The 23,431-nt window shown below is 53.6% G+C and overlaps 1 protein-coding gene across 5 annotated transcripts; it reads left to right on the top strand.

Moving 5' to 3' along the window:
• Nucleotides 1-1,521: 1,521 nt before the first annotated feature.
• Mllt6 (MLLT6, PHD finger containing) lies at nucleotides 1,522-23,365 on the top strand. Of its 5 annotated transcripts, XR_007341376.1 has the most exons (20): nucleotides 1,525-2,650; nucleotides 3,101-3,155; nucleotides 3,373-3,482; nucleotides 4,413-4,516; nucleotides 4,723-4,816; nucleotides 7,183-7,425; nucleotides 8,109-8,207; nucleotides 10,430-10,640; nucleotides 11,171-11,785; nucleotides 12,226-12,407; nucleotides 12,632-12,740; nucleotides 14,186-14,252; nucleotides 14,445-14,590; nucleotides 15,033-15,230; nucleotides 15,329-15,417; nucleotides 16,525-16,874; nucleotides 17,263-17,353; nucleotides 18,539-18,968; nucleotides 19,520-22,785; nucleotides 23,204-23,365. XR_007341376.1 is itself a non-coding variant. In XM_048785505.1 (19 exons), the coding sequence occupies exons 1-19, from the start codon at nucleotides 2,549-2,551 to the stop codon at nucleotides 19,525-19,527; spliced, it is 3,300 nt and encodes a 1,099-aa protein (XP_048641462.1). In that variant the 5' UTR covers nucleotides 1,522-2,548; the 3' UTR covers nucleotides 19,528-23,365. The 5 variants fall into 5 exon arrangements, 4 of the variants coding, with proteins under 4 accessions (XP_048641462.1, XP_048641454.1, XP_015362123.1 ...); XM_048785505.1 differs by having other exon boundaries at nucleotides 1,522-2,650; nucleotides 7,186-7,425; nucleotides 19,520-23,365; XM_048785497.1 differs by having other exon boundaries at nucleotides 19,520-23,365.
• Nucleotides 23,366-23,431: the final 66 nt, after the last annotated feature.

Genomic DNA, 23,431 nt, shown 5'->3' with positions numbered 1-23,431 from the left:
CAGAAGCCGCCGAAAAGATAGACGGCTCTTCGTCCCGGCAGCCCTCCGGGATTCCCCGTATCCACGCTGGAGCGAGCAGGGTTGGGGGTTGCAGCCTGGAACTCAGCTTCCCGGATCTCCCCAAACTCCCGCCTGGCCAGGATTAAGGGAGTAAATCCCTGACGCCACCGACCAGGTCAAGGACAAGTTCTCCCTCGGCAAACCCTCCCCTCCTGGGCGGGGATTCGCTCCCCCCTTGGCCCGGATGAAAGGTACTAAAGAGACGCGGAGGGGGGAGCGGCGGCCCCGGCCCCTTGATGTTCCGGTTGAACAGGTGCTGGTGAAAAGGAGGCGGACCCGGCGGAAGAGTCTGCCAGGGGGGCAGTGCGCTGAAGGGGGGCGGCCTACTCCATCCCCAATCCCCTGGCCGGCCTTCCCCTCTTCCCTCTCTTGACCCCTCCCCCTCAGGAAGCATTCCCCGCCGCGAAGTCTTTGAAGTGTCGCTGAAGCCCCCAGGGCTGCCTCCTCCCCTCCACCACCCCACCTCCCGCTGTGGGGGAGGGTGACCTTTAGTCCCCACGGGCGCCGACCCCCCTTTAGGAAATGTGTGGGAGTCAGATCTCGTCCTCTTTCCCCACACTAGTCTTGGGGAAGAAATCTTCGGGCTAATGTCCCCTCACTTCTGACCCGAGACTCAGTGTTGGGGACTTTAGCCCTTTGGAGGGAGCTGTGTGCGTGCCATTGTGTTTGTGTGCGTGCTTAGCGGTCAAGGGTAACTTGTTCGTGACCACCTCCGTGGTTGCGGTCTCTAGCGCGCGTGGGTCTCTCCGGCGCGCCAGCGGAACTGGAGCTGGGCTTGGGTCTCCAGGAGGGTCAGGTGGTGTGCCTGGATGAAGCTGCGCGTGCCTCTGTGCGCCTTGGAGATCTGGGTCCCAGTGTGTGCGCGTGTGTCCGTGACAACGAAAAGCTCCTCAAGGGCAGGGATATCTATTTTGTTCGCTACTCTCCTGGCGGCTGGCACATACTAAGCGTTCAATAAATATTTGTTTAATGAATAAGTGACTGCACGTGCAAGAATGTCTACCCTCCAGAGTGGCCTCGGAGGAAAGGGCCCGTGCGCTACCGTCCAAAGAGACCCCCAAACACTTAGAAGCGAGCAGCCCGCGTCGCTCCTATTCCTTTCCGCGTCCCTGGTCTTCACCTCCAAATTTCCCTGAGGTTGAAGAAGTGACGCAGAGACTGAGACCCGGGCGTAGCGGGTTGGGAATCGGACACCCCCGCACGAGATGGGAGACAGGCAGAGGGAGGGCTCGGGAGCGACAACCGAGAGCCAAAAAAACGAAAAAAAAAAAAAGAAGGAAAAGAACCACGGAGCGAAGGAGCGAAAAGCTCCCTACCAAGCCAGGCTTTGTTTCCTGAACCTAAGACTTTACCCGGCGGCGGGCGGCGGGCGGGCCGGGAGCGAGNGAGCCCTCCCGGGGCTCGCGCGCCCCTCCCCCACCCCACCTGAAGGGAAGGGAGGCGTGGGGACTCCCCCCGCCCGGTCCTCCAGGACCGGGTCAGGCATTGTTTTCTTGCCTATTGTTCCAGTCCCGCGCCCCCCACCCCAAGTTGAGGGAGTTTGGGGAGAGTCCAGAGAGCGACGAGTGAACTCCCTGCGCCCCGCGCCGCCCTTGTCGGGGCTGCCGGGGGAATGTTTACCTGCGAGGTGTCCCCTCCCGCCCTGTTATTTTGGTCCGGGGCTCCGAGAGGAAGAGGTCAAGGGGGGGTCATCCCCCCTCGCTTCCGGATACTGGGAGGAGCGGAATCGGGAAGGGACGAGAAGGGTCCCAGGGGAGAAGGGACTCCTAAAATCCTCCGGGGAAGAGCTGAAGATAGGAGAGCGGTTGTGCAGGGGGCCGGAATGGAGAAGGGAGGTTTGGAGTTTCCCCCAGCAGCACATGGTTCGGGAGTTAACTCCTTGAGGAATCTTGCCGAGGGCGCAGGCTGGCATCTCCCGCCTGTCTGGCACAGCCAGCTGGGCCCCCACTTCCTGGGACAACCCTTAGTACTGTGGCTGCCGGCAGTTCCCGCCACTCTCCTCTCCTTTACCTGCACTGCACCTGCCCTTAGCCTTGACTTTTGACCTGTACCTGTGATAGTTAGAAGCTGAAGATGAGGTTCCTGGACCCCCGACTTCCCTGCTTGGTCCCTTACTGGCCCTTTAAGAAGTCCCCCCCCCCAATAACAACAAAACGTGTTTGACTATCGCGACTGTTGTTTCTGATGCCAGGGGACTAGTCTGGGACTGGAGCTGGGAAATGAGTCCAGAAAGGGCGTGGGGTGGGGAGGATCTTTCAGAAGTTTAAGGTCAAGGACTCAAGACTTCCCGCCCCTGTTTGTAGTGCTTGGTTGTGTGATCAAAGGCTGGCCTGTGCTGTTGGGCATTCCTTGTGGTTCTGCTGTTTAGAGAGTGACCCCCAGACTGGGGGAGCAGCCCCCCCTGCTGGAACTAGCTCTGGTTCTTCAGAGTCACACTCCCTTCCCCCTGTTACTCTGGGGAAAAGCCGCTGGCTGACAGCTTTCCTCAATGACTCCTCCCCCACCTCTAGCTTGCTATGGCATCGTCCAGGTGCCAACTGGACCCTGGTTCTGCCGAAAATGTGAATCTCAGGAGCGAGCAGCCAGGGTGGTGAGTTCCAGCCTCCTCCTCCTGGCTCCCCTCCCCCTTTGCACACACCTGAGCATCTCCTCTGGTTGAGTTTAGGGACTCTGAGGCTGAGGCTAGGGTGGGACTTAGTTCTGTCATGCAGGACTTCCTGTTTCCTGCATACCTATCACCAACCCCATCTCTCCCTCAGCTCATCCCTCACTGTGCCCCACCTCAAGCATGGAGACTTTGTTTGTTTGAACTTTTTATTATGAAAAGTTTCCAAGGCTGCAAAAGTTGGGAGAATTCAATAATAGACCCCAGGTCCCCGTCATCACTCAGTCTTCAACAATTATCAGCTAGTGGCCAAACTTCTTTCCTCTACACTACCCCACAATGGATCTTATCATTTCATCTTGGGGCCCTTTGAATGTGTTCAGGGAGGGCCTGGCTCAGCAGATCCCCCAACTCCCTGTGCCCTTGCATTGGCAGAGGTGTGAGCTGTGCCCACACAAAGACGGGGCATTGAAGAGGACTGACAATGGAGGTGAGGGGGGGCCCTGAGCCCCTGAGGTCAGCAAGTCCCCCAGAACAGGTCTGGGAAGGCAAGAGTGGGTGGGGTGGAGGATGGGTTTCCTTTCCCTGGCTGGCACTGGAATCAGATGGGAAGGCTGTGAAAAAGGGGACAGTCTGCAGCCTGGGGATGGGAGGGATGGGGTGTCAGGCTCACCATCCCCCTGAGGCTGGCCCCTACACTCTCCCAGGCTGGGCCCACGTGGTATGTGCCCTCTACATCCCCGAGGTGCAGTTTGCCAATGTGCTCACCATGGAGCCCATCGTGCTGCAGTATGTGCCTCATGATCGCTTCAATAAGGTCAGCAGTCCTACTGTGCCCCATACTGTCCCTTCCCTGGCCACCCATACTTGTGTCCCTACAATGCTTTCTTATTCTGGTGTAGCTTGATTCTGTCCAATGAACACTTTCAGGGAACTTGAAGGTGGGTAGGTACCTACCACTGTTAGACACACACTCATGCTCTGGAACTCAGTGAAGTAGCACTGTCAGAGGGGAGTTTTTAGCTAGTAGTTCATTCATTCATTACTGGGACACATTTTATTGACTGCCTACTATGACTGATGTAAGGTACCGGACATACAGTATTCTGTGTTGATCAAGACAGATGTGCTGTCTGCCAATGGAGTTCATGCTCTTGTGTGGGAAGACTGTAGAAATCAATAAACAGGCAAATAAAGTAAATGTAATTTGTGATAAGTGCTGTGAAGAAAATAAAAAAGGAATTTAAATAAAGAGTACCTAGTGGGTGCTTACTTTAGATAATGTGGTCAATGAAGAAGACATTTAGGTGGAAACCAAAGCATGAGACAGTCAGCTTTGAGAATGTTAGGGTCTTAGGTTCCAGGTACAGATTGCATGTGCAGAGGCTCAGAGGTGGGAATAGGCTCACCAGGGAGCAAGATAGATAGTCAGCAGCCTTTCGGAGCTCACCAAGGACAGTCCTTTCCAATATAACTACTAGCTACATGTGGCTTTGTAAAATTAAAATTATATAGGATTTAGGATTCAAGTCCTTAGTCACACTAGCCATACTTTAAGTATTCCATGTGACTGCAGGCTACTCTCTTGGACAGTCTAGGTTATAGAAGATCTGCATCACTGCAGAAAGATGTTAGCATTAATATGGGATGGTGAGGAGAGATTGGAATTAAAGGGAGGCCAAAGGATCCCTCAGCTTGCAGGACAGGGGCTCTGTGGAAGACAGGACGAGTGTGCTGTGTCCTACAGACGTGTTACATCTGCGAGGAGCAGGGCCGGGAGAGCAAGGCAGCCTCAGGAGCCTGTATGACCTGTAATCGTCATGGATGTCGACAAGCTTTCCATGTCACCTGGTAAGATCCCTGTTCCCAACCCCTTCTCTGAGGTTTACCTGGGTGGCTGCCGAGTGGGCTCATCCTAGCTTCTGTTTCTTGGGTGATGGTGGCAGTGGCTTCCTCGGGTAGTCTTGGCTTCACTTAAGTAGGGGTCTAGGAAGGGAAGAGGAGGTGGCTGCTCAGGTCTGTGGCCACTCCCTTCTCACCTGACCTCCCTCGGTTAGTGCCCAAATGGCAGGCCTGCTGTGTGAGGAAGAAGTGCTGGAGGTCGACAATGTCAAATACTGTGGCTACTGCAAATATCACTTCAGCAAGATGGTGAGTCCCATCTGGTCTGCCAGCACAGTTGGTCTGTCAGTGGAGGTTTAGAGGGTGTGGGCTCTGGGTCAGGCCCCTGCCTGGTGCTGGGAGGTGGAAAGAACCCAGTCTCTTCCTTTGAGGAGCTCCTCTTTTGATGGGGAATAATTTACAGTTGAAGGGGTATGAACCAGAGCTGAACCAAGTAGTCCATCCTAGAAGACAGAGCTCAAACCTTGCCTATCCGCCTGGGTGGCTTCAAAGACAAGGGAGCCTTTAAGCTGAGTGGAGCTAGAAATAAAAATAAGAGCCGCCGATTGTGTGGGAGTGAATTATCTACTGTGCCTGAGCCTCTGTACCAAGTTCTCCACATGGGATATTTTTTGTGGTCCTCCCAACATCTCTAAGTACTAGGCATGCTGTATTGTCCCTATTTCACAGATGCATAAACAAGGCTCCCCAAAGTCATGTAACTTACCTCATAGCTGGTGGATAGATTTCAGAACAGGTAGTCTGATCTAAAAACTCCTCGAGAACCTGTCAAACAAACACAGGAAGAAATGAGGCCCAGGCAGAAGGCCTGGTGTGGACAGAGGTCTGAGATGAGACAGAGCATGCATGAGCAGCAGAACAGAGTGCTGGATGGGACCAGAGCAGGAGATGAGAGCTGAGTCTGCTTCTGCCCCAGGCTGGACGGGTACTATTGCATGTCTATGGAGAGATTTGCATGTTCCAGAAGCTGTGAGGTGTCTGCAGAGCCAGGCTGCTGCTTGGGCCCCTCCTCCTCCCAGGCCACAGGCTTAGAAGGCTTGTAAGTGGAGAGTAACATGATCAGATTTGTTTTTTAGGAAGATTACCCTGGCAGCTACCATGAAGCTGGATTGGAAGGGCCAAAGCTGGAGGCAGGGAGACAGCTGCGAGGAGGGGGGATGGAGGGATGAACCTGGAAGCTAGAGCCATTCTAGGTAGACTCCCCTAAATGTGGGGGTGGCTGAGAAGCAGGAAGTAAGGTTGACACAGGATCCAGGCTCTAGACATTCAGTAGCTAGAGGCACCTGGGGGTACCTTGAAGATAGGATTCATCTGGCCTTTGTAGGGTGAGTGTGTGTCCTGGTTTGCTCCAGCCAGTTTTGGTTTATGCCTGTGTTCTAGTATAATGATTAGTAGCTACCCTTGTTCATTTCTAGAAATGTCCTTATTTGGGACATAAATTATATGGTCACCTTGTTTTCAAAGTTTAATGATGACTTAGGACAAGGTAGGTTGGTTTGGTTTGCAGAGGTGTTAAGTGGAGACATTCAGGTTTGCTGGCTGTCAGACCCCCAGCAAGATAGTAGAGACAGCCTGGGTTTATAAGGCTGGGGCTAGAATTTCCAAGTTATCCATGGGAAGAGTAGACCAAGGTGTGAAGGGAGCCACACAGGAGGGTACAGAGTTTGGCAGGATAGGATCCATGCCTAGTGCTGGGGAGCATCAAGCAGGACTGGTGAGTCCTGAAGTTAGCCCTAGGATTTGGGCATTGGGAGGTAATTCGTGACTTTAGAGGGAGCAGCTGCAAGCCTGGGACCAGGCAAATGAGTGCATTAGTAGGGAAGGGAGGGAAAGGCACCCCTGGCTGTAAGGAGAGGCAACATGAATGTTGTTTGGGTTTTGTTATTTTGGGGGAATGCATACCTGGAATTGAACTCAGGGGCACTCAACCACTGAGCCACATCCCCAGCCCTATTTTGTATTTTACTTAGAGACAGGGTCTCATTGAGTTGCTTAATGCCTTGCTTTTACTGAGACTGGCTTTGAACTCATGATCCTCCTGCGCCACCACTCCAGCTAGTTTGGGTTTTGCTGTTGATATTTTACAGATTAAAGCAGCATATCCCTTGCACAGGAGCAAACCCTGTGTTTGGTGGAGGGGAAGGGCTAGGAGCAAGGGAGGAGAGGCGATGGCTAGAATGAAGTATGAGGAGGGGAGGATGGGATGTGGAGTGCAGGGGAGCAGAGATTTCCCACAAGGGTCCCTGCACAGCTTCTACTCAGGGGAAAATAGAAGTGGCCTGGGGCTCAGTTTGTCCAAGACAGGATGAGAGGGTGCCAGGAAGGAGCTGGGTAGAAAGCATGAGGTCCTATGTTCTGGGCCCCAGGCCACCTCCACCAGGCCCAGCCAGGGAATCCCTGCCTTTTTGGAATCTCAATTGTTGAATCTATATGTTGGATGAGCCAGCCGGGAAAGTTCTAGGATTTCCAGACTGAGCAGAGCAGCAAGGAGGACACTAGGTCCTCTTAGTGATGACAGAGCAGATGGGACTGGCCCTGGATCATGTGACCTCCAAGAACTTTTCCTAAGCTAGTAAGAGGAGAGTTTGACAGTTATTCTCAATTTTCTCCCCCAGAAGACATCCAGGCACATCAGTGGTGGAGGAGGAGGAGCAGGAGCAGGAGCAGGAACAGGAGCAGGAGGAGGAGGAGGAGGAGGAGCAGGAGGAGGAGGAGGAGGTGGCAGCGGTGGTGGTGGCAGTGGAGGTGGCACAGGGGGAGGCAGCAGTGGCTTCATCTCTGGCAGGAGAAGCCGGTCAGCATCACCATCCACCCAGCAGGAGAAGCACCCTGCTCACCATGAGAGGGGCCAGAAGAAGGTGAAGTCTTCCCCTCCACTGTTTCACCACACACATTCACAAACACATGCCTCTTTCCAGAAGCTACCACAGGTGTCCCCAGCTCTTGGATCCTGCTCCCTTCCTTCCTCTGAGGCCACTGAGGGGGCTGAGGAAGTAAAACGTGAGGGCCAGAGAGAGCGAGATGGGACCTGGCTTCCTTGTGCTTTTTGTGTTTGTATGATTCTTCCTTGTCCTTCCCATGACATGACTGTGACCCCAAAGCCCCAGGCATGTGGCCCTGCACATTTGCACATTTCCACAGTCTAGCCATGTGCTAGCCCAGTTAGTAAGTACACATGCCTGTGTCCCCTCATGCCACATATTACAGGGCACCCATCCCTCTGCACAGCTCTGTGTCCCTGGTAGACACCCTTGCATGAGCATGCTTTTATATGTACATGGTGCTCTGTGTCACTGGCATGATAATGGGACAAGCTATTTTTAGCAGGCAGGGAGCTTGAGGGGGAGGGGCTCCAAGCACTTAGAGGACCTTGCTCAAGTCACTCCTGTCCATCCAGAATGCCCTATTCTTCCACAGGGGGAGTTGACTCCCAATAAGTCCCATCCTTGAGACGAGATCTGTGCCCCCCACACACAAGTCATGTTTATCCTCCCCCAGGTGATTCCCCAGCATCAATATCTGGTTACTTTTCCCTCCCCAGAGTCGAAAGGACAAAGAACGCCTTAAACAGAAGCACAAGAAGCGGCCTGAGTCCCCTCCCAGCATCCTTGCCCCGCCTGTGGTCCCCACTGCTGACAAGGTACTGCTGCCCACATTCAGCAGGGATGGCGTGCTTCTCTTGGATGGCAGTGAGTGGGAGGGCAAGTGTGAGGACTCAGGGTGAGCCAGGGACCTGCCTGGGTACCTTCTAACTTCTGGTTAACATCATTCCCCTCCCTAAAATCCCATCCCTCCACTCCCTTTTCTGGACTAGAAGGGACCTGAACTCCTGCTCCCCAAGCACTGACCAACCATGAGGGTGAGGTTGGGTTCATGTCTGCTTCAGTCCAGAAAGAGGGCCTCAGCCCTGGGCTCTTATATACAGAGAATCAGTGTACAACACTCAGGTCCATTCTACAAGTTCTGGGACCCACCCCTCCAGAGATAGGCAGAGGGCCCCTCTACCATTGGAAGAGCACCCAAAACCTTTTGCTTCACCCAGATCCCACTCCATGCAGGTTAGAAGGGCTGAAAGCGCCGACTGTGGGGACAAGGAGGGCAGGCCCCAGGAGAGCACCCTGAGATCCTCATTCATCCCACCCTTCCCAGCAGGGGCGTGGTATTCAGGCCTGTCTCCAGAAATGGACAACATCTGGATAAGCAACAGGCAGATCCTACTCTAAACCAGGGAGTTGCTAATCCAAGCCAGAACAGCCCTCCTGGCTCTCCCTCCAACCTGCCCTTCCCATGAAAGGAGAACCCTGGGGGTCTGGAGAAACTGCTTCCTCCTGTCCCATTATTGCCAGTCATCTCCACCCTACCTCAGATGGTTGGCAGAGCTCTGGGCATCTTAGCAAGAGGCTCAGGTATCAGGTTTCCAGGGTGATGTTGCTGTAGTAACTGCCCCAGTAACCCTCTCCCCTCCTGCTTCCCAGTGCTCACCTGGAAAAGCTTGTCATTCATACCCTCTGACCTTTCCAGGGGCCCACAGGCAGGTGGAAAGATCTGGGGAGTTCCTCCAGTAACTGGGTGTCCCTTGGACATGCCAGAGATTTTTGCCCATCCCCCTCTACCCGCCCCAACATTTCATTTCCCCTTCCCCCCAGCCCCTTTCTTCCCTTACTCTCAGAACCACATCTGGCTCCCTTCAGAACTCCAGCTGCTGAAAAGAACAAAGAAGACAGAGACCAGGGCTCCACCCAGGGAGGGGCAGTGCAGGGCGGCTCTCATTTTCCCATCAATTCTCCCTCTAGCATTTGTTCATTTAGCACTGTTTACTGAGTGTACCTGGTCTCTGTCTGGGAGGAAAAGTGCCTTCCCCAGCAATAATACAGAACATGAACTCAGACATGCCAGGTACTCTTCTAGAACTGGGAGATGGAAGGGATACATGGGAGTGCTTCATTTAATTTAATCCTCAAATAGTCCAAAGAAGTAGGTAATTTGCCTAAAAACACACAGTGAGTAAGTGTCAGAGTCAGGTTTTGAACCCAGGAAGTCTGGTGTGGAGGCCCATGCTCTTACCCACCACATAGCACTCTCTGTGCTGGATATTAATAGCAGCTGCCACGGTCATTTATTGACCCCCATCATGTCTCTGGCATGGAGTCCCTCATAACTCTCCAAGTATACATAATTTACCCTGTGAGGGCACTAGAGCTCAGCGAGGTTGAGAGACTGAATGACATAACATGGCAGTAAAGGGCAGAGCCTGCCAGGCTCACCCCACCCCTACTCCGGGGCCCACGCTCCTCCGGTTGCCATCCTGCTGCCCTCTAAGGTTACTGGAGCCTCAGACATTGGATAGTCATCTCAGTGCAAAATGGCAACTGTTGACATGTGAATGTGGGCACGCAGTGCCCTGGAAATAAGGAAGCAGAGTGACTTGTTCCACCTGTGTGTTAGGGAGATTTTATAGAAGTAGGAGCTTCTGAGCTGGAGTTTGAAGGAAGAGCAGTTTCCTGTGAAGAGTGAGGATAGGCTCTCAGGGAGAGGGTTCTGTCTGCAAGCTCAAGTTGTCTTGTAAGAACATGAAATTGTCAAGAGAATGGGGCAAAAACCAGGTGACTGACTTGTGGGGGACAGGGAGGGAATAATAGCAACTGGAGCACCTAAGGCTGGGTCCAGAGAAGCCTAATCTCCTTGACCTCTTCCCTGCCTATGCCACTTCCAAGCCTGGGCAAGTCCTCTCAGGCCCCAAAGTATTTGCATGAGTGAACCTCCAGTTGAGCTGGCCAGTGTAACCACAAATCGGTTCTCTCCTTTGCCCCGTCTTCCTGCCTGAAGTGGCATTGAGTCTTCCTCTCTCCTCGCCTCCCTCAGGTTTCTTCCTCAGCTTCCTCTTCCCACCATGAGGCCAGCACGCAGGAGACCTCCGAGAGCAGCAGGGACTCAAAGGGGAAAAAGTCTTCCAGCCATAGTCTGAGTCATAAGGGGAAGAAGCTGAGCAGTGGGAAGGGTGTGAGCAGTTTTACCTCCACCTCCTCTTCCTCCTCCTCCTCTTCCTCCTCTGGGGGGCCCTTCCAGCCTGCAGGTGAGTGTGGTGTCCTGGAGCAGGCTAGGAGTGGGGACAGCTTCTTGCCCCACACTTTTCTAGCGAGGGCCTTTGTACTGGTATAGTTTTAGAAACTGGTGGTAGGGGACCCCTACCCAGTGACTCCTCGCCCAGCCATCCATCCCTCTCACCTTCCCTATAGAAATGGAGCTCTCCTTCCCTTCCTCAGGGGAAGGCTGCCCTCCAACCCCACAATACTCACTATCCCCCACACTTGTGCTGCAAGGGGCCATTTTTTAAAGCACCAATATTCGTGTTATTTCCTAAAAACTGCGGGTATCCAGTGAGGTCATTGGGGTGGGAGTTCCTCCCCTCCCATTGTGCTGTCAAGGGGAAGGCTGGAGGGTGGGGACGCTCATCTCAGAACACAGAGATGGGCCGAGCTCTGCCAAGTAGCCAGGCTTTCCCCATTCCCCAGTCAGAGCTCTCCTCACAGTGTGAGGTGCATGTGGAGCGGGAGGGAGAGGGGAGCTGCAATGCAGCCATAACTCCTTTCCCTCTGCTCACAGGTTCATCCCTGCAGAGCTCCCCTGACTTCTCCACATTCCCCAAACTGGAGCAGTCAGAGGATGACAAGTACTCCAAACCCACAGCCCCTACCCCGTCAGCCCCTCCCTCACCTTCAGCTCCTGAACCCCCCAAGGCTGACCTCTTTGAGCAGAAGGTGGTCTTCTCTGGCTTTGGGCCCATCATGCGCTTCTCCACCACCACCTCCAGCTCAGGCCGAGCCCGGGCCCCCTCCCCTGGGGACTATAAATCTCCCCACATTTCGGGGTCCGGGACCTCAGCAGGCACCCACAAGCGGATGCCCACATTGAACGCTACCCCTGCACCTGCTGAGGAAACCCCTGAGACAGGCCTGAAGGAGAAGAAGCACAAAGCCAGCAAGAGGAGCCGACACGGGCCAGGCCGTCCCAAGGGCAGCCGGAACAAGGAGGGTGCTGGGGGCCTGGCTACCCCCTCCTTACCTGGTGCCCAGCTGGCTGGCTTTACCGCCACTGCTGCCTCACCCTTCTCCGGAGGCTCCCTGGTCAGCTCTGGCCTGGGGGGTCTGGCCTCCCGCACTTTTGGGCCTTCCGGGAGTTTGCCCAGCCTGAGCCTCGAGTCCCCACTGCTGGGGGCAGGTTAGTGTGACCCCTGGCGACAAAGAGTATCTCAGGGCTGAGCCAGTCTTGTGATGGGACAGAGGCATAAAGATGTAATTAGAAGGAAATATGATAAATACTGCTCCAAAGAACAGAGATAAAAGGGAGATGATAGTCACCTCTAAGACACTCCCCTATACCACTATACCAGTCTTCTCTATGGTTATAGTGGGAGAGATTGGGGTAGATTGCCCCAGTAGGGCTCACATTTTGGGAGGGAATTAGAAGGCTTAGCATTGTCCAGACCTGGGCAGGGCAGCCTGGTAAGGTGTCATAGCAAGCACCACACAGGAGGGTTAGACTGGAGTGTGTGGCCAAATCCTGGGAATGTACTGTCTAGAGAGACCTCTTCCAGCCACTTGACTGAAGAGCAGTCTGGGGTGCAAGGTAACTGTAGCCTTTCCTTTGTGTCTCTTTAGGCATCTACACCAGTAATAAGGACCCCATCTCCCATGGTGGTGGGATGCTGCGGGCTGTCTGCAGTACACCCCTCTCCTCCAGCTTGCTGGGGCCCCCAGGGACCTCAGCCCTGCCCCGCCTCAGCCGCTCCCCATTCACCAGCACCCTCACCTCCTCCTCTGCTTCCATCTCCACCACTCAGGTGAGGCCTTACTCCTGGCTCCTTCCCTGGGTAGGTGGGGGACAGACTGCCAGGACCCAGCCCTATGTGGGAATTCAAGAAGGTGGGCTTGATTGCCACCAGAACTTCCCCTCTCTCTGATCTTCTTTCCTCCCAGTATGCCTCATCCCCCCACCACCCCAGCACACAATTGTGCCCTAGATCCAAAAATAACCACCAGGCTGGATTCTCCCTCCTTCCCTCAGGTGTTTTCTCTGGCTGGCTCTACCTTCAGCCTCCCTTCTGCCCACATCTTTGGAACCTCTATGGGCGCTGTTAACCCCCTTCTCACCCCAGCTGAGAGCAGCCATACAGGTAAATGAGTCTCAAACTGTTCCCTTTTCTTCCCAAAGGCCTGAGGGAATGTGAACCCAAAAAGGATGTGAAGGCTTGCTGGCTGCCCCCTCCCTCTGCCACTACTCACTCTGCAGAAAACAAAACAAAAAACTTCACACAGACAAACCGAGGGACACTTTTCCAGTGAAGGGGCAAGGCAAGGCAGAATTACCATTCCATCTCACAAAAGAAAAAGGCAGAGAGAAATGATGCTCAAGGTGGGGAGGATAGGGAATGACAGAGCCAGAGTGCAAAGACGGAGCTCCAGACTCCAAGCTCAGTGCTCTTACACTGAGGCCTTGTTCTTTCCTGCTTCTTAGTGCTGCTTGGGATTGGCGGTTAGGAGGCCCCAACAGCTGGGCTCCCTGCTCTCCCAGCTTTGAGGAGTTAAGGGGCCCAGCTGCAAGCTCCCAGGGCTCCCTGGAGAGTCAGCCCAGCCCCAGAAAGATGATTGGTGCAGAGACACCACCTGTCAGCCTAGGGGATGGGGCTTATCTCTAGGTGGCCTGTTAAGGTAATCCTTAAAGGGGCCAAAGTTGATACATTTTTGTAGACCCAACAGAGTAGAGTGATTATTATTTCCAAGACCCAAAGCAGGATTCTGTGATGCAACAAAGTTTTGCCTTTTAACTTCAGAGTTCATAGTAAGTCATCCAAGCCAGGCATGGTGGTGGATGCTTGTACTCCCTGCAACTCTGTAGACTGAGGCAGAAGGATTGCAAGGCCAGCCTAGGCAACTTGGCAGACATCCTGTCTCAAAAAAATAAAAAATAAAAAGGACAGGATGTAACTTAATGGTAGAGCACCTCTGGGTTCAATTCTCAGTACCAAAAAAAAAAAAAAAAAAAACCAAAAAAAAACCCCAAGGGCTAGGGATTGTGTTCAGTGATAGAACACTTACCTAATGTGCACATGGCCCTGGGTCTGATGATTCCTGTCATGGGATGGGGTCTATGTGTTTGGGGATGTCATACAAGGCTAATTATAATAATGCCAGCTAAACCACTCCAGCCAAACACTTCTTTTTTTTTTTTCACATTTCTTATTTTAATCCTAATTAACAGTCACTTCAAAGAGGTTAGTTAGGAGCCCAAGGCTACCCAAAAAGTAGTGTTGGGTTCAAATTCAACCTAGGTTGCAAATGACTGTAACTCCAAAGCTCACTGGAAAGAAATTGGGAGGTGGATCTGGAAGTAGGCAGCAGGAGCCCTAGAGAAAGGGGAAGAGAACCTCCTACAAGACAGGGTTTCCAAGCCAGGACTCTCAGCGTCTTAGCAACTTGAACTGCCAGTCTGGGATTGGGGATCCTGGGGAAAGGGGTCTTAAATGACGTTCCAAATCCTGCACCCACTTTCCTGGGCGGGGACCCAGAGGCTGACGGCTCCCCTTCTTCGCTGATTCCTCCCCTCCCTTCTCCTTCCAAGAGCCAGACCTGGAGGACTGCAGCTTCCGGTGTCGGGGGACCTCCCCGCAGGAGAGTCTGTCTTCCATGTGAGGGAGGGGGCGGCGGCTTGGGAGGAGGCGGATGGGAGCGGGGGCAGGAGGGGCGCTGGAGGGAGGGCGGAGGGACTGACAGGGGAGGGGGCGGGAACCGAAGGGCCAAGTGGAAGTCCTGAGGGGGGAGGGAGAGCCTGAAGTAGGGGCACGAGGTAAGCCTGAACCCAGTTTCTCTTATGACCCCAGGTCCCCCATCGGCAGCCTCCCTGCACTCTTCGATCAAACTGCGTCCGCACCTTGCGGGGGCGTCCAGCTAGACCCTGCAGCCCCGGGAACGACTAATATGGAGCAGCTGCTGGAGAAGCAGGGCGACGGGGAGGCCGGCGTCAACAGTGAGGAGGGGCGGCGCGGGGCTGAGAGACCTGCCCGAGGGCTCCGGCCTCATCTTTCTCTCCTAGGGCCCCAACCTCTTTAGGGTCCCACCTCTAGGCCCCGCCCCGCCTTGACTTAAGGCCAACCCCAGGCCTCACCTGTAACCCTGGTCAGTCCCGGCCCCGCCTCCTTTGCGTGCGGCCTTTGACCCTCGCGGCCTCTTGGCCCAGACCTTCCCAAACTCCAACTTCCTCTAGCTCCTCGTCCAGTCTTGTGGGTATCAGGTCCCGCCCTGGCGCTCACAGCTCTGGTCCCCAGTCTCTCCTCCGAGCTCACCTGTGTTGCTCGCTAGGCTGGCGCAGCCTCCTGGAGGTTTCTGGCCCCGCCCCAGCCCCGCCCCAGGCTCCGCCTCGCCCCCGCCCACCCAGCGCCGGGCCTCAAGCTCCCTCGCCCTCTCCGCAGTCGTGGAGATGCTGAAGGCGCTGCACGCGCTGCAGAAGGAAAACCAGCGGCTGCAGGAGCAGATCCTGAGCCTGACGGCCAAGAAGGAGCGGCTGCAGATTCTCAACGTGCAGCTCTCTGTGCCCTTCCCCGCCCTGCCTGCAGCCTTGCCTGCCGCCAACGGCCCTGTCCCTGGACCCTATGGCCTGCCTCCCCAAGGTAAGGGCGTCCAGCCCAACCCGGGAGTGGAGGTCCTTGCCTGGTGGTTCCAAGTGGGGCGACCCCATTTCAATCCCTGACCGCCCTTCCTCCTTCAGCCGGCAGCAGCGACTCCTTGAGCACCAGCAAGAGCCCTCCAGGGAAGAACAGTCTTGGCTTGGACAACTCGCTGTCCACATCCTCCGAGGTGGGTACCATGAGGAGGGGTCAGGGAGGAGTGGGGCTGGTGGAGACTCAATGTCCTCCCGGTCACATCTCTACCCTGCCGCTATTGGAGGCTGGGCAGTGAAGTGATTTGCTGAGCAGTTAATCGATTGGTTCATTCATTCCTTTAACAAGTAATATTTATGAGGCGCCTACTTAGTGCCAGGCACTTGCTTAGCAATCAATGAGCAAAACCTACACAATCATCCTGAAGATAGGACAAATCCAAGAAAACAATAAATAATTACAAACCAGGAGAAGTGCTAAGATGGAAGTAAATTGAGGGGTGTAAGAAAGAATAGGGGAGGGATTCTTGGATATAAAGTGGTTAGGGAAGGCCTTTGAGAAGTGTTTGAAGGGTTTATTACAGTGCCTCACACAAAATAATCCCTACATAATTGGTGGTGGTTGGAATAGCAGTTGCTATTGTTATATTGTGGTTATTATTGGAATCAACAAACTGGGTTCTTATTCTCTCTCTGCCACTTACTGACTGTGTGACTTGGGCAGTCATAGTCATAAAAATAACCAACATTAATTGTATACTTAACTTCTGTCATGCCTTGAAAATTTTAAAGCATTGGTTTATTTAGTCTTCATAATAGTCCTATGGAGTCAGTGCTACTGTTATCTGCAGGTAATAAGTAAGTAAACTAAAGTTGAACCCAAGGCCACCCAAGCCATTGCATTTCAGACATAGATTTGAACCTGAGCCTCTTTGTCCAGCTGTAGCACTCTCCTGCAGAATTACTTAACCTAACAGTCAGTGGCTTCATTCATATAGTGAGAATAGCAAGGTAGCAAAGATCAAGCACTAGCCTTTAGATATGGTTTGCTGGAAGGTCACTATCATTACTATGGTTCATTATTCAGCAAGCATGATACGGGGTGCCAGGCCCCCAGGAAATGGTCAGTAAACATGAATTATGAAGACTGGATTCATAGCTTTCATCCCTGGGCCTTGTATCTTGGGCCAGGGTTCTTGGGGTGAGGTGGGGTGGCTGTACTCTGTGAGAATGCTGGGCTGGGGGCCAGAAGGTTCATGCTGGCCCTCTGCCCTCTGACCACTGCCTTCCCCCTCCCTCCCCAGGACCCACACTCAGGCTGCCCAAGCCGCAGCAGCTCGTCGCTGTCCTTCCACAGCACGCCCCCACCGCTGCCCCTGCTCCAGCAGAGCCCTGCCACTCTGCCCTTGGCCTTGCCTGGGGCCCCTGCCCCACTCCCGCCACAGCCACAGAATGGGTTGGGCCGGGCATCTGGGGCAGCAGGGCTGGGGGCCATGCCCATGGCTGAAGGACTGTTGGGGGGGCTCGCAGGCAGTGGGGGCCTGCCCCTCAATGGGCTCCTGGGGGGGTTGAATGGGGCTGCCGCTCCCAACCCTACAGGCTTGAGCCAGGCTGGTGGGGCCCCCACGCTGCAGCTGCCAGGTTGTCTCAACAGGTGAGGGAGAGTTCAGCCCTGGGGAAGGGAGTGGGGAGGCTGGCTCTGGGAGGGATTCCCCCATAACACCCAAATCCCCCAAAGGGTATATAGTATTTGTCATCTCTTGGTCTCTAGGGACTCCTTACACTGTCATCTCTGAGTGCCTCTGGGTGTAAGTGGCCCAGGACCAAGAATCTTTCTCACCCATCAGCCACTCTAGGTCTTCCCTCTGGGGCAGTCCTTCAGTCTTACAGTGTCCCTTTCCCCTCACCCTCTGAACTTAGTTCTCTAAACCTGCACCTCCCTGCCTCTCCTCACCTGGGTCTGAGGGAGTCTGGGAGCTTGTAGGGGTGGGGAGGAATGCTTCCTTGCACCTTCCCCATGGTCCCTGTGTCCCCTGCTTCAGCCTGACCGAGCAGCAAAGACACCTCCTTCAGCAGCAAGAGCAGCAGCTCCAGCAGCTCCAGCAGCTCCTCGCCTCCCCACAGCTCACCCCGGTAATGTTCCTCCCTTCCCTGGCTCCTCAGCAGCCCTGTGCTTTCCCTTTTCCCAGATCTCAGAGGACCTGGATCAACCCAGGGAGGGCAGCAGTGGAGGGGGGGTCTTCAGGCTGAGTGGATATTGAACCTGTGGGGCTGGTGAGGGGCAAGGGGACAAGAATATTCTCAAGGTCACCAGGCATTGGGAAAGGGATGCTGCCATGGCCCCAGATCATGTCCCAGTAAAGGGTGTATAGGGTGGCAGGTTGAGTAACAATAGCCTTCTGATCCCAGCCCCAAGGATCTTTAGGGAGAGGGAATTACAGGGTCTTAGTGGAAAGGTGACTGAGCAGGGGACACTGTCAGCCAGAGCAGGTTCTTTTGGGTGTATCTCAGGTTGGGTTCCGCTAAGGTTTGCTTTGGAGGAAGGAGTTTCACTTTTAAAAATGAGGAAGTTGGGCTGGGGGTGTGGCCCAGTGGTAGAGCACATGCTTAGCACCGAGGCCTTGGGTTCCCTCCCAGCATCAAAGTACCTAAATAAATCACAGTAAGAATGCTGGAGTTGAGAAAATGGGAAAAATAAATATTTTCATATAAAGAAACGTTGGAAAGATAGAGGGAATAGGATAAGATTTTTTTTTAATTCTTTAAAGCAACATTTCTTTATATTTATTTTACTTGCGTTTTTGGTGTTGTAGATAGACAGCATGCCTTTGTTTTTTTGGGTTTTTTAAATGTGAAGTTAAAGATCAAACCCGGTGCCTCATGTGCTAAGCAGACACTCTGCCACTGAACTACAGCCCCCGCCCAGAAGCAACATTTCTTAATGTAAATTTTTATATAATTATTTTGGTTTTGGAACACTAAGAATGCTTTGCCTATTCAAAACAAAAACAATCAATTTTTTTAAAACAAAAAAGAGGAGTTGAAAACTGTTGACCTCATTTATTGTTTCTTGCCTTGGGGTGATACCACTCCTGGGAGCATTTGTGGTTGTCATAGTAACTGAGGAACTGATTGAGAGGGCTGGTCCAGAGATATTTGTTCTGCACTTGGTCCACAGTGTCCGGCTTATGGACACTGAGGCTGTGCAACCATTTTCTTATCCAAATAGGAAGAGTTAGGCCCAGAGTAGGAAGTTAGAGACAGAACCTTGACCATCTCCCCTGTCTCCTGCCTCATGGTTCTGGTGATAACGGATAGAGCCCAGGACCCAGGCAGGCAGCAAGGAGAGACAGCGGGGACCTTGGCCATAAGCAGCCTGGCCTCCTTGCAGGAGCACCAGACGGTTGTCTACCAGATGATCCAACAGATCCAGCAGAAGCGGGAGCTGCAGAGGCTGCAGATGGCTGGGGGCTCCCAACTTCCCATGGCCAGCCTGTTGGCAGGAAGCTCCACCCCACTGCTGTCAGCGGGCACCCCTGGCCTGCTGCCTGCGGCATCTGCCCCGCCTCTGCTGCCCGCTGGAGCCCTTGTGGCCCCCTCACTCAGCAACAACACCAGTCTCATGGCGGCAGCAGCTGCAGCTGCAGCAGTCGCAGCTGCAGGCGGACCTCCAGTCCTCACTGCCCAGACCAACCCCTTCCTCAGCTTGTCGGGGACGGACAACAGTGGCAGTTGCCCCAAAGGAGGGGTGAGTAAGGGGTCCAAACCTTCCTGTCTCCCTTCTGAGGGATGGGCAGAGATGGACCATCAGAATATATATCACCATATGCATCAGCAGGGGAATGTCAGCAACCCCCAGGTTAGACAGGTGCCCTGCTCCAGATCCAGGGCCTCTGCTCCACATGGGTGCCCTCCTGCAGAGCCAAGAAGGGTCCACTCTGAGCTAGGGCTAATAGTAAAAGGATCAGTTAGAAAGCGGCCTTCCTCTGGAAGACCAATTAGGAAGTGCCATTTCCTTTCTGAGTGACCAGTTAGAGGAAGGTGCCCCTCTAGGAGGGCCATTGAAAAAGAGGCTCTTCTCCTTCTGAGGGGACACAACCCGAGCCCAGGAAGCCAGTCTTGCTGGCATATATGCTCACAACTCCCCCACCCCTGCACCTGCCAGAGCCTAGGCAGGACCCTTCTGACCGCCTCCCTTTCAGCACTTGGGGCAGCTTTCTTGTCCCAGGAAGATGGTCGTAGGTGGGCTTTAAGGCCACACATCTCCAAAATCCCCAGCCTCCCTTCCTCTCTTTCCAGACCGCTGACAAAGGAGCCTCAGCCAACCAGGAAAAAGGCTAAATCTACCTGTACCCCTCCTGACCCCTAAATGGAGGGGACAGATCCTGGCTTAAGGGGTCCTATCCTGGAGCAGGCATCTGGGCCCAGACACTGGAAGAACCCCGACCCAGAGCCTGTGCTGAGGCCCAGGGAGTGTTGGGGGCTCCTGGTGCAAGGACTGAGATTGGGAGGGGAGCCCCTTCCATCTGCATCCCCACCCCCTGTCTGCACTGTCTGCTTTGTGAGAAGCTCAGAGGGAGGACAGGCTCTAAGCCTGCCTAGGAGCCCCCACCCTCAGCAAATGTTTTGAGGTCCCCCAGAGAGCAAAGTGGGCCATGACGTAAGTGTGGGATTGGTTGGACCCACCACATAAAACAGATCAGCACTTGAAAGGGGAGCAGTGGAGGGTAGACCTAGGCTTATCCCTGCATGGAAGTCTTCATGGAAGAAGGGCTGGCCCCACTTGACCTGCAGTTTCTTCCCAATCTGGGCAAATGGCAGAAGGGATCCCTTTGACTGTTTCTCACTGTCCCTCTCCCTCACCAAGGGTCACAAGCTGAGCTTGTAAAAGCCCACAGATGTAGGGGGAGTGAGGAAGGGCAAGACAGCATCAAACCCAGGCCAGGCCTCCTGCACCTCTTGTGACCCCACTAGTGGGGCATAGGGAGGCCCTCACCATCCTTGGTGCCCTGCCCCTTGTTTGCACTATTGGCTTGAGGAGTGCGGAGGGTGGGGAGACGGAGCTGGCTGACTCAACAGTGTGAGTGTGTCTGTGTGTGCATGTGTATGTGTATGTGTGTGTGTGTGTTTCTGTCTGTTTGTCTGTCTTCCCCTGGACCTGGGGCCGCAAGGGCAGAAACAGGCGCAGTGGTTAGCACCAGAGGGGGAAGCTCCCAGCTCTTGTTTGTACCCTCCCCCCTCACCAACTCTGGCCCCTTTCAGGGGCATGAATGGTTAACAAAAAACCAGAAAAGTACTCCAGTTTTGGAGAGTAACTGGGGGCTAGGGGTTTTGAATCAGGGTAATATCCTGCCTTCCCTCCTCCAGACCCCACTTGGTCTCAGGGCCCCCTGGGCCCCCTTCCCTTACTGGTAGTTTGGTCCATTTTCCCTAACACAAGGGGGACCCCAGGGATTGGGAGAGGGAACAAGGGAGGTGAAGTGCCGCTTCTTTCAGTAAAAGTCTCCCTCCCAGAATTAGCCAGCCTGCCCTCGCGCACTCCACCCCACCCCCACCAACTAGGGGAGCCACTGAAGCTGACCTAACAGCTGTCTCCTCACCCACCAGCTATTTCCCTGGGGTGTTGTGGGCAGTTCTCACTGTAAAGCAGTCCCCATCTGCCCAGGGCCTTTGGCAGCAAAGGCTGAGTGGGCCACTGGAAGACTGGAGACCCGTGTCCCTGTCTCACTTGCACTGGGGTGGAGCTGTTGGTCCTTTGGCATTTCCAGCTTTCCCTGAAGCTCAAGTCCTGTTGGTCTCTTTGCATGTGTGCATTTTTGTGTGTGTGTTTCTGTTTGGGTTTTTGTTGTTGTTGGGATTTTTTTGTTGGTTTTTTTAAATAAAGAAAAGAAGATGTGTATATTTTTGGCAATGACAGAAACGTAGTGCAGATATATTTTTGCCTGTGCTGCTCAACTGTTTTTTTTTTCTGATATGGAAAATAATATTAATATTCCTGTTGATAAGACTTTGTAAGATGTTAGGGAGCTAATGATGGGGTGGGTGGGAATTCTTCAGAGGCAATTTCTTAGGCACTTGCAAGGGCTTGGGGGTGGGGGGGGACGGGGGCAGTTGTGATGACCTCAGAAATACTCACTTTTTATTAATGCTAAATATCAGTTAGAAAGACATGATAGAATTCAGCATTTTATTCATCTTAATCTATTAAGCTCTTTAACTCCCTGCCCCAAGCCACTAAAAAACAAAGTAACCTTAAGAGATTCTTAGGAGAGTCACCCATTCACATCCATGCCCTGGCTGAAGGCTGGCTATCAGAGCTGAAGTCTATTTCTATTCTGATGGAAGGGAAGGACATCCACACCAAGATCACTGTATGGAAGTGAGGTCTAAATGACTTAGTGCACTGGAACTGAGACCACTTCCTGCACACCACTCTGCCCTCCCCAGCCCCACTTCCTTCACCTCCACAAATCTGTTCTCCAGTTTTCCCAAGTTCATATTCCCCAGGCTAGAATGTTGCAACAGGTAGTTGGGTTAGATTTGAAGAAGGGCTTCCCTGGTCATGGACTGGTGCTGCTGTCCACCTCCACACCCCCGCCCCAGGGGGCATGAGACTGGTGGCAGCACTTCCTTCTGACCAGGCATGATAGGAAGCTCTGAAGAGCCTCATGGGGAGCAGCATACCAGTGCAAGAGAGGATGGCCACGATGACCTCGCCCTCTTCCAGCCTCAGTCTATTCTTTGAGAATGGATGGACGTGGGAGGAGATGCAGATTTGTGGAGCTCTCAGTCTAGGGGTTAGGAAGGATGTGGTTTGTAGAGCAGAAGTGGAGTTTGAAAATGCATGAGTGGAGCTTTGTGTGTTGCCACCCTCAGCAAAGAGACATGAGTGGGTGTGCATGCTGAGCCAGTGCCAGCCAAGGGGTCACAGCTGGTGGATGTTGGAGCTGGAAGGGACCTGACTTTGGGGGGTCATTGGAGTTGACTCCTGGCTTCACAGGTGATAGTTCCAAGTCTAGGAGGGGCAGGTGTTCAGTGTAGAGCCAGGACTAGCTTCAGGACCTGGCCTCCTTGTCCTGAGCTTCCCTGCCCCACTGCATGGCCTCTCTGGCTCAGTGTCCCTATATGGTGTGAGTGCAGGGCTGTGCCCAGGGTGGGAAGGTATCTGTATAGCACTGACAGTCCTAGTTCAGAGCTGATGGATCCTTTCCATAGACAATGACACTTTAAGGGTTGCCTTTAAACAAAAAAACAACAACAAAAAAAAATTTTCCTGTTTGTGAGGTTTTTCCCTCAGGCTCCTGGGTCCACTGCTTCCTCCAAGTGCCCTGACCTTGAGGCTGATCAAGGAGCCTTGCCCTCTCTTATGCTGAGACCTGGAGAAGTTCTAACTCCAGGACTAATGGGAAAGGCCTAGACAAATGAGGAGAGCCTCGGGTGGGACAGCTTCCAAGGAGTAACCTTCACACTTCCCTTTCCCAAACTGGAAATGCTGACAGGTTTTCAAACACAGGCTCCTGCCAGCTTCCAGGACTTCCTTGGTGTGGAGTGGGCCAGAGTGAGGGGTAGGTAGCTTGTTCCCAGTTCTCCTTTATCCCAATTTATTTTCCTGGGGAGAGGTGCCTAGAGGGATGGAGGTAACTTCAACTGGGAATTTGGAGGAAGATGGGGCTGAACTGCCCTAGCTCCCTCCCAGCCACATCTACTCAGATTAAAAGCATGTCCAGCTCCCTCAGACCAGTTGGTCTTGATCTACTAAAAGGGGCTAAAGGGTGCCCTCACTCTCCTTTGTTCACTTTCTCCAGACCAACTTGGGACTTGGGTAGTGGGACTGGAGATCCAAACCCTGGCTCCCCCACCCCTTCCATCCCAGCCTGTTTCCATGTAGCTGACCCTTCCTAGGGGAGCAGGGAGGGGAAGCCACAAATTGCAAACCCAGGGGCTCCTTTTTCATTCTTTCTAAAACCTCCTTTGTATCCTCAGCCCAAAGGCAATGCTCCCCGTGCCACCTCCAAGCCTGGAATTGTGCATAACCCGGATCTTGTATCTTTGTATAACGGATGTTATTTGTACGAAGGGCAGTTCGTAAACAGCACTTGTTCTTTTAATAAAAGAATGTTTTACAAAAAAAAAAAAAATTCTTCAGAGACCCCGCTTCTGGCTTTATAGAAGGGAAAGGGGAGTGGGGTGCCATTTGTGGGGGCCTGCAGG

Source organism: Marmota marmota, unplaced genomic scaffold (genome assembly GCF_001458135.2).
Source record: "Marmota marmota marmota unplaced genomic scaffold, marMar, whole genome shotgun sequence".
Taxonomy (NCBI): domain Eukaryota; kingdom Metazoa; phylum Chordata; class Mammalia; order Rodentia; family Sciuridae; genus Marmota; species Marmota marmota.
This window is presented reverse-complemented; position numbering and strand designations above follow the sequence as displayed.

Excerpts from the sequence above, each read along its gene's own strand:
- Mllt6 (XM_048785497.1), top strand. The coding sequence starts at position 2,549 with ATGACTCCTCCCCCACCTCTAGCTTGCTATGGCATCGTCCAGGTGCCA. Across the intron at positions 3,483-4,412 it reads CTCATGATCGCTTCAATAAG|ACGTGTTACATCTGCGAGGA; the intron begins GTCAGCAGTCCT and ends TGTGTCCTACAG. Across the intron at positions 7,426-8,108 it reads ATGAGAGGGGCCAGAAGAAG|AGTCGAAAGGACAAAGAACG; the intron begins GTGAAGTCTTCC and ends TTCCCTCCCCAG.